Source organism: Triturus cristatus, chromosome 8 (genome assembly GCF_964204655.1).
Source record: "Triturus cristatus chromosome 8, aTriCri1.1, whole genome shotgun sequence".
Taxonomy (NCBI): domain Eukaryota; kingdom Metazoa; phylum Chordata; class Amphibia; order Caudata; family Salamandridae; genus Triturus; species Triturus cristatus.
In genome coordinates, this window is record NC_140591.1 from 83,104,472 (window position 1) to 83,122,747 (window position 18,276).

The 18,276-nt window shown below is 44.3% G+C and overlaps 1 protein-coding gene and 1 long non-coding RNA gene across 2 annotated transcripts in view; both read left to right on the top strand.

Moving 5' to 3' along the window:
* LOC146801385 (uncharacterized) overlaps positions 1-5,901 on the top strand; it is a 33,453-nt gene extending 27,552 nt beyond the window's left edge. Inside the window, exon 9 of the mRNA XM_085623705.1 lies at positions 5,755-5,901. Within this exon, the coding sequence (XP_085479831.1) occupies positions 5,755-5,901 (147 nt within the window). The remainder of the gene's footprint in view (positions 1-5,754) is intronic.
* A 1,212-nt stretch (positions 5,902-7,113) lies between these two features.
* On the top strand, positions 7,114-14,718 carry LOC146801386 (uncharacterized). Its single transcript, XR_014968053.1, has 3 exons — positions 7,114-7,211; positions 8,427-8,494; positions 14,593-14,718. It is a non-coding gene; the product is annotated as an uncharacterized LOC146801386 (long non-coding RNA).
* The last annotated feature ends 3,558 nt before the right edge of the window (positions 14,719-18,276 follow it).

Sequence of the window (18,276 nt, forward strand, 5' to 3'; positions counted from 1 at the left end):
CTCCGAGACGTCATCAACACCTCCTTCAACACCGCCACCTACCCGGAGAGCTGGAAGCATGCCGAGCTCAACGCCCTACTGAAGAAACCAACAGCAGACCCCACCGATCTGAAGAACTTCCGCCCCATCTTGCTCCTCCCTTTTCCGGCTAAAGTCATCGAGGATCGCCAATAGACAGCTTGCTGCCTTCCTTGAGACAAATGGATCCCTCGACCCCTCGCAGTCCGGTTTCAGAGCCAACCACAGCACCGAGACAGCCCTCATCGCAGCCACCGACGACATACAAGCCCTGCTCTACAACGGGTAAACAGCGGCACTCATCCTCCTGGACCTCTCCGCAGCGTTCGACACTGTCTGCCACCGCACCCCTGTCCAATGCCTCAGCAACACTGGTATCCAAGAGAAGGCACTGAAGTGGATCATCTCGTTGCTCGCCGGAAGAACATAGAGAGTCCGCCTCCCCCCTTTTCGATCAGAGGTCACCAAAGTCATCTGCGGCGTCCCGCAAGGATCATCACTCAGCCCCACCCTCTTCAACGTCTACATGAGACCCCTCGCTATCATCGCACGCCAACACAACCTCAACATCATCTCCTACGCCGACGACACCCAGCTGATCCGCTCCCTCAACAGAGACCCCGATACCGCCAGAAACAGCCTCCACGAAGGGATGAAAGACGTCGCCGAGTGGATGAAGAACAGCCACCTGAAACTGAACTCAGACAAGACGGAAGTCCTCATCCTGGGACCATCACGCTCCGCTTGGGACGACTAGTGGTGGCCCCCAGACCTGGGCACCGCCCCCAAGCCGACAGACCACGCACGCAACCAGGGCTTCATCCTGGACTCCTCCCTCTCGATGACCAGAAAAGTCAACGCCGTCTCCTCTTCATGCTTCCACAACCTCAGCTTTCTCCGCAAGATCTTCCGATGGATCACGACCGAAACCAGGAAGACGGTCACCCAGGCCCTCGTCACCAGCCGACTGGACTACGGTAACACCCTCTACGCTGGAACAACAGCCAAGCTTTAGAAAAGACTCCAACGCATCCAGAACGCCTCCGCCCGACTCATCCTGGACATCCCCCGACGCAGCCACATCTCCAGCCACCTGAAGGACCTGCACTGGCTCCCCATCAACAAGAGGATCACCTTCAGGCTCCTCACCCACGCACACAAGTCTCTTCACGACCTGGGCCCCAAGTACCTCAACAACCGCCTGACCTTCCACACGCCCATCCGCCAGCTACGGTCTGCTAGCCTCGCCCTCGCCGCCGTACAACGCATCCGAAGGGCCACCGCCGGAGGCAGATCCTTCTCCTACCTGGCGGCCAAGACATGGAACTCCCTCCCCATCCACCTTCGGTTGACCCAAGACCACCTCGCCTTCAGGAGACAACTCAAGACCTGACTGTTCGAGCAGTAGCAGTCCCCTTCCCCCTAGCGCCTTGAGACCCTTCCGGGTGAGTAGCGTGCTTTACAAATGTTTTTGATTGATTGATTGATAGATTGATCTATCTGTAAGAAACATTAATTAGTTAGATTCCGCACCGAACCACCCAGCCTCCCCGTTCTGCGAACTGACATCTAGGATTAAGGTTATCCTTTTCAGGCCCCTAGACTTTTTTGGCACCAGTGTCGGTCTCTTGCATGGCTCTGCGTTCCTGGCGCGGAAAGCTATGTACAAGAACTGACGTCAGCGCACGAGGGCGGCGTCTAAGTACTCAGACGACGTCATTCCGGCGCACGACGCCAATGACGGACGTGGAGCCGCAGACGAGGCCTAGCGACGCGCAAGGGGTATTGCTGACGAAAAATCTTCCAGATCCAGTCTGACGCCTGGGGATATTCTAAGGTGAGGAATCTAACTAACTAATGTTTCTTACAGATACATCGTTACCGAAGGAAAGTAACTTGTTCTTCATGCTTTTTGTTTTTTTATTGGTGTCTTAGTACCGCCTACTGACTGCCATGGCGTCATTTTCCCTCTTCCCAGTAAATCAGCCCCTTTACTACTAAAACCGTTTTGCTTCTCTGTCTCTCGTTGGTCCCTTCCGCTATCTGATAATTGTTGTACCACACCTACAAACCCCTCCCCCCCCCCAAAACATCACATCCGTGCCTTCTTTCATGATGGCACTTCCATTTAAAATTCAATAGGACTCATGGAAATTACATTCCTATTGCATTTTCAGTCTTTGTTTGTCTTGTGATTGGTTGGTGACTTTTCACTATATTTTGTGGGGTGGGGTGTTCTTTGTAGTTTGGGGTATGTGTGTTGTTTGTGTTTAATGTGTTATCCGGAGGGTTGAGTGCATGCTTAGTATATTTTATAGAGCATTGTGTGGGTGTTTGAGTGAGGAGAATTTCTTGTGGGATTTTTCAACGCGCATGTATTCTGTAGTTGAGGGATGGTTGCTTTGTCATGGGCAGTGCGCGTGCCTTTGTCGATAAGGATGACGAGGTCGGTGAGTGAGCTTTGGAGGTAGGATGCTTTGCCTACGCCTGCTATGCAGTTTTAGCTGTGCAGCTAAAGTTATAGGAGACATGCAGCCGGAGTGGCTGTCTCCTTCCCATAATCATCCTCACATTTTGAGATTCTTCTGTTCCCAGAAAATCTTCACACACACAACATAAGGCACAAGAGCCGTTTTCTGCAGAGAACAAAGTTGGCCCGGCAAACCAATGCAGATATGACTCACAGCACAACATTTTTCACATTAAATCATTTTGAAAACGAAAAAATGCCGTGAAATACACAATAGTATGTGAGTGCTTTTTAAAAAAAAATGCAGTTCTCAGGAACACAGCTATATTGAGCCGCTGACCTCCTCACCTTGCCGGGGCACATTCTGCCCTGGCATTTGCAAATCACCTCTGTCGTGACATAGAGATACCCGACGACTTCAAGATCGAACCAGTAGCGGCACAAATCATTTTGTGTCAACAGGCATTTATCCAAATTGAAAGGTCTCAATATTGTTGCTGCGTTAGCTCGGTTAAGTAGAAAGCAGTCAATCTTCGTTTTCATAATTGAAACATGTGAGGGTGGGCTCCTCCCCTTGTGCCAGCCCTGGTGGTCAGTATCCAAACTTAGCATCATCGTCACAAGACTTGTGCACTTCTTTGGCATGTGACCACTTTCACAACAACATGCGATGTGGCCGCACATAACCATTCCACAACATCCGATACAAACACAGCTCTTTCTTTTTTAGCACCCAAGATGATATGATGCATTGCTTAAAACGTTAAATTTCCCAAAGGCGAAACCCGTTGCATTTCAAATGCTTTTTTTTTTGAGGGACACTGTCTTTATCACAACCATTTATCGGTGGTACTTAAAGACTTATTGGAGGTTGGGTCCATGGAATCTTCATGGGCAAGATTCAAATAACATACCATTTCAGTTGCGACCATCTGTACACTCTGAACTTCGTTGGACATCACTTAAGGAATACATAATACAAGAGGGGAGATTCATGCTGCTCCTGGTATCGTGATCTTACTTGTCTTTTTTCTGCAAAGTCTGTGTCTGTGCTCTATACAGGTTATTGAACATGCCTGTGGTTATCAAACACACCAGAAGGAATATCCCTTGGAGAGAAGGAGTCAATTCAATGCATCTCCGAAAACATTAACGCTGCTGCAAATTTTGCCAATTGTGGGCTCCAATGCACTCCGACATGCTGAGTAACACAGATTATAGTTCAGCATCACTATCGAGGCATGCGCAGTCTTGACAATAACTTTGAGGCCTGTTTCACCCATTGGAAACCCTTTAACAGTACCCCTGTCCAATGAGTGAACTTGCATAGGCTGCTTGGCTCTCTAATCCATAGATCTTCAGGCTCAAATAAGTTACTAACTCCAGCATCCTCTTCTCCAAAGTTCTCCGACCCCATCACATTATCTGTAATACGCGTGCCTGCATCTCTTGGCTAGAGGTCCTCGTGCTACTCGTGTTCATTCGGTCCGTCACTTGTACCAAGGGTCAGGTTACGCACCTGTGTGCTCCAACACTTACATGTTGCCTCCTCCGACTCACATGCATGTGCGGAGTCCCTTTGACCTTGCTGTTCTTGACACTGCTTCCTTCTTTTTTGTTAACCTCATTGTTTTTAACTGGCAAGGCATGTTTGTGTTCCTGTCGCACAGTGACTCCTTTGTGCTCAACATCAGAGATTGGGACAGCTCGTATCCGGCTCCTGGTCGTCTAAGGCGTCTCCTCGTCCACAGAGCTGTTACTTAAAGGACACCATCAACATCTCCTGCATTCTGACATTGTTGGACATTCGTCTTCAGTGCCTCATGTTCACTTTTGAGTGTCTTAAACTCTGTAACCTTTGCTTGCAGGTACCTCTTAACTTTCTATCAGCTTTGGGTTCCACCAGTCTCCTTCATTTTATTATCCAGTCTTTACTTTTTAAGTCATTCATTTTTGTTCTATGCCTTTTTAAAAACGGCACGTCACAGTATCCGGAAAAGAAGCATATCAGCTACAATTCTCTTCACAACTCCATCCACGGCTACGAGACGCACCAGCTTGCAACAGGTACGGACAGACCAACAAGCAGCGTATACGACACGAACACATCTTTAATCCCATTGCACAGGCCAAAGAAGTACTCTACATCTATGACCGGATCAGGAACCGACGCCAACAGCGCAGGCGGTAAGTCAGACACCAACCACACAAACAAATGACACGTACCCGCAATCTGGACTCTGATGTTCACTCGCGCGTGTTTCTCCGCTTTGTTCGCGCTGACTTTCATACGTGTCGGTTTCAGAGATCTCTATTACTTGTGTTCCCGGTTTTCTGTGCGTTTCGGTTATGCTGCTTGGGCTTCGTGCGAGTAGATCAGGGTTTACACACATTGCATCGTACTGCGCAGATCGGACATCGCGGTTAGTTGTCGGTCGGGTTCATTACAGGATTGTGTCGGTTGTTGCAACTAGCATTTGTTTTCCAGCCAGATCATTGTTTTCCCTATGGCTCGATTGTAAGGCTTGCATTCCGTACATGACGTTTGTAATTCACACGCGTTGCATTGTACTGCACGGGTCATACGGTGCCGGTCCATGTCTGTTTGTTTCTTGTCCGGCTCCGTGTCAGTCGGTACGTTTTGTGGACGGAATCTGAATCGGCCCCTCTGTGTGCTTTTTTTTTTTTTTGTCACTTAACCTATACCATATCATTTTGCATTGTGAACAAAAGTGCTTTATAGTCCTTCTCGACTAAACATGAAATCTGTTCTGCAAATCTACCACTTATAGAGCTTTGTAAAGTTGTTTATGAAAACTGGAATCACCAAAAGTGTTCTCGCGATTGGTGCACGATGCTACACTTTCATAAGTGAGAAACATATACCAAGCCAGTTTTTAAAAGGGTGGATTTTAATATTATTCATACAAAAAACTTTTTATTGTGGTTAGTACTGGGTTTTGCCATGTGGCACGACCTTACACCCCTATAAACATACTTTAATAAGGAATAGTAAACATTATAAATGGAAACATTACAGTCTAATTTCATAATGGGCATAAGAACTATTGTGAATAATTTTGTTAGTAATTGTGTTAAATTTACAATTCATATTAGGTTATATTTATGTCTATAGAATTGAATTTAATTTAATTTCTATACCTATGTTGATACGAACAGATATTTTAAAGTAAAAATAACATTTAGTTATTGCGTTTGTCTTTCTGAGTATGTTTTTACAACAAATTTCACTTAATTCACCACAGGTATTGAAACCTCTTACAAAGAAAATTTTACTCTATGACTCATTGACAACAAATCTTCAAACTTACGAAAAGTTATTGACTAATTGGAGGTACCCTTTCTCCAAAAATATTTGCTTTATCTATTTTGTATTTGTAAGATTTATTTAAAAAAAAAAATCATGTAATGTTGTTTTTCCATTATAACATTATTGGAGACAATGTTTTTTTATTGTTTGTTAAGGATTACTTCAGATGGAAAACCAGTACATTTGTAACATCTTAATTCATATGTCTCAAAAGCACTTTCCTACAGGGTGTGAAGCGTCCAGGCTACCATGATTGGGAATTGGTGGTACAATGTACCCAAAAGCAAAAAGACGTCTTCAATTGCGGTGTTTTTTGCATGATGGTAACGAATTTTCAAGATAATATTAACCTTAACTGGTGTTATGAAATGTAATAGTGGATAATTGTAAATTAAATAATAAATGATTGCATTGATTTTTAGTAATTTTTTAAACAAATTTTATAAAATAGTCACGAGGGCTTTTTCTGAAATAATTTGCAGGAGAGGGAGAGTTCATTGATGATAAAAAGCCAGCGTCATGTAAAAACACTTAAAGACACAGTGATCCGGATTACGATGTCGGTTTTGAATTGCATTAAACCTTCATGATTGCGTAAGCCGAACTGCCAACAAGGAGTCCAAGTTCATATTTTCCAATTTTCAATCTGATATCTGAGTTTGCTGTGTGATACAGAATTTTTTCAATTGCACCTTATGCTGATCTTCACAGCACAAGCCACATTAAAAAATTGCATAGTTTAATGAACACTGCACAGTCTTGCAGGCTTCTTGAGGTGGCAGCCACATGTGGCTTGTATTTGATGTGGCACTACATGTGCCCACAACTACACAATGTGGAGGACAAGGGGAGTATGCAGCCCTGTTAGTGGTTACCAAAGTCATTTTTCAAAAGACTTTTAATTGGTGTTTGGCCATTGTGAAAGGGCTGGCTAAAAAACAAAAATGTGCCTTCAAAGTGGAAGCAAGGCTGTATCGGTTGCCTTTCAGAGATTAGATTGCTGACGGCGGCACAGACTAAGTTAAATCGCCCATTGGAAGCAGGTTGGGATTCCAGCTTGGGTATCAACAAAACCAAAAGTAGTGTAATAATGTGGTTTGATGGAGAACTCTGATGTTGTTCCGAATAACGGAAATAAGATGTTGTATGGCTTTGAAAATGACATCCTATTAACACAATATTTGTTTTTACGCACAATAATGTAAAACGTGATCTTTTTAATAACATAGACAGTTTACTCTAAAATTAATTAAGGAAAGTAAGAATTTCCAATATTTTCTTAGTTTGCAGATCACTACCTCAGTCATCAGTCGCTAACAGAAATTACCCAAAATCCTAAATGTATGGATGATTTAAGAATCAAGATTGCGCTTGATCTAATGGAGTCATCAGGTTAGAGTTTAAAAATGTATGTTTCTTTTTTTGTTTATATGTAATCCCTTTGTGGCAACTGAATGTTTTGATTCCATTGCTAATTATTAATAAATATAAATAGTGTGAATATTATTTAAAATTAAATGTAAATGTTTGAGTATGTTAAAAAATGTCATTTGTCTTGCCATTAAGTTTTGAAAAATTATTACACCATCAAAGAAGAATGTCAAATTTAGAATATAAAATATATATTTTTTTGGTAATTATTGAATATTACCTATATGATCTGTACTTAGGGGCTGATTTAGATGGCAGTCGGACATAAGTCCGCCCACCATATTAATGGTGATGGGACCGGCAGCCAGATTTTCGGCAGTCCCAACAGCCCAATTCGGATGCGCCCCCCATTATGGCAGGTGCATACTGGCCATTTAACATTGCGAACGGTGCTGCAGGCTACAGCACATTCCGCAATGTTAAAAGGCTCTTATGTGCATTTTAAACGTACAAAGTATCAGGCACAAGGTGGTGCATGCCACCTTGTGCATGGAAAATATTTGTGTGTACCCGTACACCCCAAAGGCACAGTGCGACCACACAGAGTGCTTAATAAACGTGCACCAAAATAGACTATCAGTCTGTCTCTTTGGAGGCTGGATATCCGCCGCAAAAAGACATATGGACGGGCTCATACTAATAACTAGGGCGGTGCGTGTAAAGCACCGTAGCAATGAAGACCTTTTTCAGGGTTACACAAGTCAGACAGAAAATGACCGACTTGCAAGACACGCCGTGTAAACAATGTGATTTCCACCGCCATCCGAATTTTGGGGTGGTTGAATCACATTGTGATGGTGGGAGGATCAACACCACCGGCACGGGGGTGGTGATCCTGCTGCCATCATAAAGAGCCACTTTTTTTAAAAATGGATGATTAGACTTGTAGCAATGAATCCGTTAATGTAACAACAGACATGCTTCTCTCTTTACATGTATTACTTGGTATGCATTTAAACATGCACATTATCTGCCATCATAGAATTCCTTAATATGTGGTTAAACATGCAATTTTTTCAAAATTGTAATATTCTTAATTTCCTTGCTCTAGACATATGCAAAAAAAAATCGTAATTTTTATAAAGTTAAAAACATGTAATTGAAACATCAGATGAGTGTAATTTCTATTTTATTTTACTATTAAGATGTTCTAATTTAACTTAATATTACATCTAGATTCTGTTGACGAGTTCTGCGGGGTCTGCAACGAAAAGAAGTCACCTGAAGATGAACATCAATTTCTGGTAATTTTTTTTCTTTATAGTAATAATATTTGTAAATATGTGAATAAAAATAACTTGGAAAGCAGAATAAACTTATTTTTCAGGAATCATTTTATAAAATTAACATTTTACATAATGCACCTAAATTTTTTTTAACAGATCTACAGTGTTCGTTCCCACAAATAGTTTTTGATAAATGTGGTAAATTGTTAATGCTCCTGGTAATTGGATGACCGGAACACTTGTGTCAGCTTGGGGGTGGCTCATCTACCCAATGCCTCTCAGGCAGTGCGAACGAGAAATTACAACTTTGTCACTGGAGCATCACTGTGACTGCCAGCTCTTCCACCACCATGAAAATTATGGTATAAAGGAAATGAATGAGGCATTGCAGAGGCCCCGTGCTTAAAATGCATGTGCTGTGTGATTACTTTTGCCCACCTGTGCGCATGTTGATTGGTTCATGGACCACATGGTTTTAGAGTTAATGATGTGCATGAAACATGTAGTGCAGTTCTATTCCAAAGAGGCACCTCCGTGGGTACTCTCTGAAAATTTTGCAGGAATGGTTTTGCATGGATTTGAAGTGCAACGCGTCCCCTCAGTCCAATAGTAGTCATTAGAGAGCTCCAAAGCGGAGGTAGACTAGCGGTCCATGACTTAGATGTAAGTTATATGGCTTGCCACTTGTCCCGGCTGATGCAGTGTCTGTTGGTGGTAAAAAAATTAAAAAAGGTAACGTAACACGGATCCTCCAGATGCCATAGCTCTATCAAAGATCCATTTACTGGTGCGGCGGAACATATTTGAAGACACAATGTAAACCATGTTGGTGGACAGCTTCTGAGCTATAAAGATGAGATTGGTCAAGACACCATACTCCATGGACCTACCTATCTCAATACTAAGTGGTCTTACACAGTGAGACTAGTGGTCGGTGTTTGAGTTCTGGGTAGGGACGGGTCAGAATTTAAATAGGGGACTAATACCAATATTGTACACTGCTCACATTCAATGTAATACAAGCAGAATAATACTTTCGGGAATGAAACTTCCTGACGCATGTGGCCCTTGCCAGAAGAATTAGAAAACAGTGGGGATTGAGAGGCATTGAGCCGCAAATCTCAGACGTCTTTAGATATGTTGCTGTATCTGCTTTGAGGATGAAGACTGTCTCCTAGTTCTCAAAAGCAATGAGGCAAGAAATGCAAAGTACGGGTTGGAAATTACAGTGAGAATAAGACATGTGGAAGCAGATCCCAGATGTTGAGTCGTTGGAAGATTCAGTAGCGTAACCGTAAGATTATCTAACAATACACAATTATAGAAAATCAAAATCTAAATACTGGATAGAGCATACCTCACCACGTCATGTAATAGGAGGTATTTTGTGATGGAGGCAGCAGCATGCCAAAAATGGGGAGAGAGAGAGAGTGACATATAATTAGTTTATTTGTGAGCTGCAGTAAACAAAAGTCCTTTTGGGAGTACGTGTTTCAACAGAGTGTTTTCTCCACTATTGACGTATGATAGTGTCCACACATGTTTCTGGATAAACTTATGAAATTAAAAAGGAATGAAATATAACGTCATTTCTTAAGGAGAAAATATGAAGAAAAAAATAGAAAAACCTTTATATTGTTAACAATAACGAAGCCAAAGGGTCTTTGTGGTAAGAAGGCGGATATTGCGCTGGGTCGTTTTATGGACTCTCAGGCTACGGGCAAGTCCTTAGGTCTCTCGTACCCACGGCAGCAAACTTCTGCCTTTCGCCCCTTTTGTGGCCAAGGAAGGGGTGCCTCCTCACGTCCGCCGACCCACCGGCCAACAAAACAACCTGCATGAGGTCAGGGGCCTGGTTTTCCACAGAGGCGGTATGGGAGGACAATGTGCCGGTCATTCCACATCCACCCCGACAGCATCCGACTCAAAGGCCTCCACGTCCGAGATTTCTGGACCATCCCACCACAGTGGGTGGAATGGTTTGCCATCACCTGCTCCACTGGTGGTCCATTACTTAGGACAGGTGGGTGCTGCAAATAGTCCAAAGGGGCTACTCCCTCCCCTTCGAGACGAACCCTCCAGCCATGCCACCGCAATACCACCAAAAGTCGTAGGATCACTTGAATCTGCTGCGGGAGGATTTTACGGCCCTCTTGGCCAAAGAGGCCGACGAGCGCGTTCCTGGGCCTGAAGTAGGTCGTGGTTGCTATTCCCACTACTTTCTGGTTCGCAAGAAGGGCAAAGGGGGCCTACGCACTATCTTGGACCTCAGGAGCTTCAACGCCTTGCTTATGAAGGAGCGGTTCAAGATGCTCACGCTAGCTCCGGTTCTGGCTGCCCTCAATCCTGTAGACTGGATGGTAGTGTTAGACTTGGAGGACGCTTACTTTCACATCCCCGTCCTGCCGGCCCATCGGCGTTACCTGCGGTTCACTGTGGGTCAGGAGCACTTTCAGTTCACCGTGCTCCCCTTCGGCCTCACCAGTGCCACTCGTGTGTTCACACAAGTGATGGTGGTGTTTGCAGCTCATCTGCGCAGATGAGGGGTTACAGTCTTCCCCTATCTCGACGACTGGTTGTTGAAGGCGGGCTCGCCCCAGCAAGTCTTCTCCCACCTCCAGACTACGGCCAACCTCCTGCATCCGCTGGTGTTCTCCATCAATGTGCCAAAGTCGCACCAGAGTCACTCCCAGAAGCTCCTTTTCATCGGAGCCTTTTTCGATTTGGCACATTTCCGGGTCTATCCACTGGAGCAGCGGGTCCGTGATATTCAAGCTCTGATTCCCATATTTCCGCCTCTATCCTTGCTTTCGGTCAGGTTGGTGCTGCGGATTCTGTGGCTGATGGCCTCCTGCATCCTGTTAGTGAATTACGCTAGGCGGCGCATGCGTGCTCTGCAATGGAAACATAAGTTTCAGTGGGCCCAGCATAGAGGCAACCTGTCCGACCATGTCTTGATCTCGGATGGCACTGCGAAACAATTGCATTGGTGGTTCACGGACAGCGATTGGGTCAAGGGCAGATGCCTCGCCCTAACCCCAACCGGAGCATGTAGTAGTGACGGATGACTCCCTCCTGTCTTGGGGGGGCCATATGGGAGAGGCGGAGATCAGTGACCTATGGTCTCCGGCTGAGTCTCGACTCCATATCAACATGATTGGAGCTGAGAGCCATCCGACTAGCACTGAAAGCCTTCCTTCGCTCTTTCCGGGGAAGTGTCGTGCAGGTGTTCACGGACAACACCACCGCCATGTGGTATTGCAGCAAACAGGGCGGGGTAGGGTCGTTGACGCTTTGTCAGGAGGCTCTGCGCCTCTGGACATGGCTGGAACACAAGGGCATCACCATGGTGGTTCAACATCTGGCGGGCTCTCTGAACACCAGAGCAGAATAACTCATCCGCCGGTGCATGATGGATCACAAATAACGTCTGAACTCGGACTTGGCGCAAGGTCTCTTTCTACAGTGGGGAGACCCTTGTTTAGATCTATTCACCAACAAAGAGAACGCGCAATGTCAGCAGTTCTGTGTGTTTGAATTTGCAAAAAGGCACTCGCTCTGAGACGCTTTTCGTCGCGAGCGGAGTTGCGGTATGTTGTACACATTTACGCCTATACCACTTCTGCCCAGAGTGCTGAAGAAGATAAGGCACGCCCGGGCCCTAGTCAAATTAGTGGCTCCGGATTGGGCACGAAGGTACTGGTATCCAGAGCTACTCAGTATGTTAACCGATCCTCCGATACGTCTGCCTCTTCAGGAGGACCTTATGTCGCAGCAACAGGGGGCGTTCCTTCACCAGAACCTGTCCAGCCTCCACCTCCATGCGTGGAGTTTCAGCGGCGGCAGTTGATGCCATTTGACTTGCCTCCTGAAGTCTGGGATGTCATTCTGGCCGCAAGGCGTCCCTCAACAAAAACGGTATACGCCTACAGGTGGAGCAAATTTGTGGAATGGTGCACAGCAAAGGCTGTGGATCTCCTTTACGCCCCTGTTTCTCAGGTTCTCCTCTTTCTTCATTCTTTTGCCCAGCAGCGCTCTGCTATGGGGACCTTTAAAGGTTATGTTTCTGCAATCTCTAAATTATAGAGGCTTCCTGATCAGCCTTCTCTTTTCAAGTCCCCTGTAGTTTCACATTTTCATAAAAGCATTACCCACATGTTCCCTCCTGTCCCTTTCGTAATGCCTCAGTGGGATTTGAATCATGTCCTGACATTTCTGATGTGCGCTCCCTTTGAGCCTCTTCATAATTGTCCCCTTCGTCTTCTGACTCTTAAGACTGCTTTCCTGTTAGATGTCACCTGGGCTAGACGGGTGAGTGAGCTCCAGGCTCTATCATCTAAGCCTCCTTTTCTGTATGTTCATACGGACAAGGTTGTCCTCCGGACTCGTCATTCTTTTCTCCGGAAAGTGGTGACACCCTTTCACATTGTGCAATCTGTCACCTTGCCCACCTTCTTTCCTGCTCTGCATCCTTCAAAAGAGGAAGAGAGGCTCCACCGTCTGGATCAAAAATGTGTGCTCTCCTTTTATTTGGACGTGATCAAACATTTCCGGGTGGAGGACTAAATTTTAGTTATATACGTAGGTGCTAAGAAGGGGAAAGCTGTACACAAGAAGACCATGTCACGGTGGGTCGTTTTGTGTATAAAGATCTGTTAGTATTTGTCTAAAAAGGACCATCCTGTTGGGCTGAGAGCCCATTCCACCCGGGCCACAGCGGATACTACTGCCCTGGGACGGGGAGTCCCCTTGCAGGACATCTGTCCGGCGGCGACGTGGGCTTCACTGCACACGTTCGCCAGGCATTATTGCCTAGATAGCGAAGTAAGGAGTGATGGCTTCTTTGGCAGTTCTGTTCTCCAGGACTTTGTGTTGTGATCTTGGTTTGCAGACCCACCACCGGTGTTGGTATTGCTGTGGTATCTATTCTAAGGTGAGGAATATAAGTAACGTGTTTCTTTCAGATAAAAAAAGTTAATTACCTTTGCTAACGATGTATCTGTAAGAAACATTAGTTAGTTAGATTCCTAATCCGACCCATCCTGCCTCCCAGTTCTGGAAACTGACACCTAGGGTTAAGGTTACCCTTTTCAGGCCCCTAGACTTTTTTTGACCCAGTATCGGACTCTTGAATGGCTGTGCGTTCCTGGCGTGGAAATCTATGTACAAGAACTGACATCAGAGCACGAGGGCGGCGTCTAAGTACTCTGACGACGTCATTCCTGCGCAGGACGCCAACAACGGACAAGGAGCCACATTAGACGCCTATCGACGCGCAAGGGGTTTTGTTACAAAACTATTTCCGAATCCAGTCTGACGCCTGGGGCTATATCTAAGGTGAGGAATCTAACTAAATAATGATTCTTGATGATACATCGTTACAGAATGTAAGTAACTTGTTCTTTAACAGCAAACAAAATCGGTTTCTGTGAAAGCATCATGACCCTGGGAAAAATAATAGTGGCAGTACAATTTCAAAGTTCACTTGTAAAATACTTAATTAAACTGTAAAGTGCATTGTCAGATGTGCGAATGTTAATATGCTATGCCCTGGACTGTAATGATCCCTGCCGTATGTGATATAAGGCATGTTGTAAGGCTGTTTTAACAATATTTCAGTTTACTCTTTGTGCAAAGAGTAAAGAAGGTATTTTTCCTGATGCTTTTAAAATCTTTAATTTTGTTTGCAGTATTTAATGCCTCCTCTATTGGGAGTTTGTGTGAGTTGATTCCAAACTACCATTATGGTGGCACAATGCAAGGTGTTGTTTAAAGGGACCCTTCTTAATACCAATGCTCTAACAACCAGGTTTTATAGTTAATGAAAACTTTGAGAGGTGAAGCGCCAATGTGATAATAAGCATGCATTGACCATGTTTTGTGAAAACCACAATAGCACTAAGGTACTAGTTTTGATGAACCTAGTGATTATCAGGAAAAGTTGCATCACGTATCATTTTTAAAAAATAGTTTTCCTTTTTAAATTGGGCCCGGTTACTATGCATATTGTTTACAAACGTCAAACATTTTAAAAAATGTTAGCAAAGCTATAACATATTTACCAGCATACAATTTAAAGGGAATAACATTTATTTATTCATTTCCTTTTCCAACAGCCGTTTTGTGATGAATGCGGTCGTTGGATTCATCTTGAATGCATTGAAACAGATGCATCATCCTTATTGGCGATTGATGGTTTTAGATGCCGAAAATGCTTATAATGCTATTTATTTGTGCAGTGCTGTCAGAGTATTAGAAACACTACCTCTGTGATGTGAAGTGAGATTTTTAGATGCATAGAATCTATTTTACATTTATTTTTAAGAGTAATATAGGCGTTTAATTTGTTCACATATCATATGTATTATGTAAAATTATATGTAATATTTATTTTTCGTAAGCAGAACAGTGTTTTGTACTTGAGTGTAAATATATTTGACAACATTTGAAAAATAAAAATTTAATGGTTTGACTATTTGTAGTCTTTGAAGCATTATTCCAAGCAAGCATGGACAAAGTCTCTTTCCTTGTCATAACATGACAATTATCTTTTTTGAGAACATGTAGCAATGGGATATGCAATCCTACATATTTCCCCCAAAAAAATAAAAAAGGAATTATTGTTTTTTTGGACAATTCCTTAAGAGTTACAAAAGATCAATGTTAAATAACACATGTTGCAACTTTCTTTGTTAACTAGATTCCCAGTGTAGTTTCAATATGTAATCCATGACCTGAATCTACTTTGTGTGTGAGAGATACAATAGCTATGTACAAATGCTAAGAAGTTTGGGTTAGTGTTCTAACCATACTTGTCATAATGCATCCTAAGCAATAAAGACACAGTTCTTGTTTTAATTTGTTTTGGGGACAAAGACTTTATGAGTTATGTGTGAACTTTCTTCTTTCGTTACATTTTTGTTAGTGTGGTCTTGAAATAACATACATGATTTAAATCTAAAATTTTGTCTTACGTAATAGAGTATATGTGTTCATAAACTAAGATTCTTAATGCAGTTACAGCTGTAACTGCATAGAGTTCCAATGCATGATAATTAATGAAGATATATTAAAGTCCAAATGTAAACTATTAAGAAATATGAAATTGTAAAATTTTAAAACAACCAACATAAAGGTTAAGTTACCTACCTTATGTAAGGCATATTGTGATAGAGACATGACCTATCCAAATATTCATTAATTTTCATTTTCCAGACGTCATGATAGATATTTAAGATGATTGTTAATGGAACCCCTGTGTGACGTAACGGGTTGCCAGTCTACTACGCGTGTCATCTTAGGATTTTTGTCCTGCATCATTGTGACATTTGCATTGTGTATGTCGCCAACTCTAATTTGCGCTTTTCTCATGACTTTTCACTTCTTCCCATGCTTTAAGCGCCGAGTAATGAAGTGAATGGCCGTGGAGTGTTATTATGTTATGTTATGTTATGTTAAAATATTTATACCGCGCACTTTCACCATCGGTTTCTTGGCGCTGAATGACAAATGACAGAGAGCCAGGATGAGATAATTAGCCGTATGCAGATTGGAAGAGCAGGGTTTTTAAGAGTTTACGGAAGCAGTCATACTTAGGGCAGATGCGAAGAGCAGATGGCAGAGCATTCCAGGTGGAGGGAGCCAAAACAGAAAAGGAGAGGCCACCATGCTTTTTCCTTTTATACTTGGGGATCTCAAGAAGGTTGAGAGAGGAGGATCGAAGGGTTCTGGAAGGAGTATAACGAGACAGGTTAGAGGAGATAAAGGCCGGGGCAGCATGTGAGAGGGCCTTGAAGGTGGAACATGCCATTTTAAAAATGCAGCGTTTGGAAATAGGAAGCCAATGGAGACTGTGAAGGAGGGGAGTGACATGCTGGAATTTTGGCTGGTGAAAGATCAGGCGAGCGGCTTGATTCTGCACCAGCTGTAAACGGTGAAGATGATAGGCCGGGATGCCAGCATACAGTAAGTTGGCGTAGTCGAGCCTGGAAGTGATGAGTGCCATAACAACTAAGGTCAGGGCTTCTTTAGTAAGAAACCTACTGATCTTACGGACCCGCCTAAGATGGAAAAAGCAGGCTGAGGTGACCGAGTTGATTTGTGGCTTCATTGAAAGATCATCAGAGATAATCACCCCTAGGCTTTTGACTGAACGCACAGGAACCGGTGCGGTCCCCAGGGATGAAGGCCAAAATGAGGAGTTCCACGGATGATTGGAGCTGCCAACCAAGACGAGCTCAGTCTTAGTAGGGTTCAGCTTCAAGTGACTATGATACATCCATTCTGCAATGGACAACATAGTCGACTGAAAATTAAAACAGGAGGACGGGGAAGAGTCGATAGGAAAGATCAACTGAAGGTCGTCAGCATAGTTGAAGCTAGTAACTGGCGAATCGCGGAGGGAAGCTAGGAGGGGTTGGAGGTACAAATTAAAAAGGAGAGGGGATAATGCAGAGCCCTGTGGGACGCCGCAAGGGAGGGAAGTGTAAGGGGCAGAGAAGGAGGAGAGATGGACGGACTGTGATCGCTGATGAAGAAAGGATCTGAGCCAGTCAAGGGCCACTCCCTGGATTCCGGCATTGTGGACACGGTCGATCAGAATGGTATGATCGACCGTATCAAAAGCCGCCGAGAGGTCCAACAGGACAAGGGCCTGAGAGGTGTTATTGTCGGCACCCTTCCTAAGGGTGTCCATGACTGCTACTATGACCGCCTCGGTGGAGTGGAGGGGTCTGAAGCCCGCCTGCTGAGAGTCCAAGAAACCAGATTCCTCAATGAATGAACTCAAACAGCGGGTGACATGGGTCTCCAAAATTTTTCCCAGGTAAGGAAGAAGGGAGATAGGTCTATAATTGCTGAGTGTTAGGGGATCAGTGTTAGGTTTTTTTAAAATGGGGACGATGGATGCTTGCTTAAAGGAGAGAGGGACCTCCCCTGTAGCGAGAGAGTTATTGAGAAGAGCAAGGGGAGGGCCTGGACATGTTAGGAAGGCTTCTCTCAAAATCTGAGGGGGGCAACAATCGTTAGGGGAACCCGATTTGACTTTAAGAAGAAGAGAAACGAATTCTTGTGAAGAGATAGGGGGGAATTTAGACAAGGAACTAGTGTTTTTTGGGGGAAGGGGGGGCGGAGTGGGGGATGCCGGGGTCGGAATGTTGTTTTTTATTGTGATGATTTTGTCTATGAAGTAAGAGTTAAGCGAATCGCAAAGGGATTGAGTCGGCAAAGGCTGGGGAGTGACCCTATCCGGCAGGGATAACTCATTTACAACAGAAAAGATGGTTTTCGAATTGTTGTTGGAGTCCAAAATAAGTTTAGAATAATATGCCGTTTTGGCTGCCAGGATCGATAATTTGTACGACTTCAGCGCCTCAATGTAAACCAATTTCAGTTGAGGGGTCATAGTGGCAACGCCAGCGGCGTTCAGATTGCCGCAGGGCGAGTTTCTCCGCTTTCAGTTGGTCCGTGAACCAGCGTTGGGCGTCGTGAGGGTGCTTAACTTTAATGTTCTTGAAGGGGGCTACTTTGTCGCTGGCCTGACGTAACCAGGTATCGAGGTTGTCAGACTGAACTGTAAGCGTAGCCGAAGGGGTAGGTGCAGTAGAGGCTAGTGAGGCGTAGAATTCAGCCAGATTAGCTCTATTCCAGTTTCGGGCTCTAAAATTCTTAATCCGGGGGGGAGGACACATGGTGTGTAAGTGAAGGACAAAGGAAATAAAGTAATGATCAGACCAAGAACAGGGAAAAACTAAAGGAAGTGAGATGTCGAGGTCAGACATCCAGACCTGGTCTAATATGTG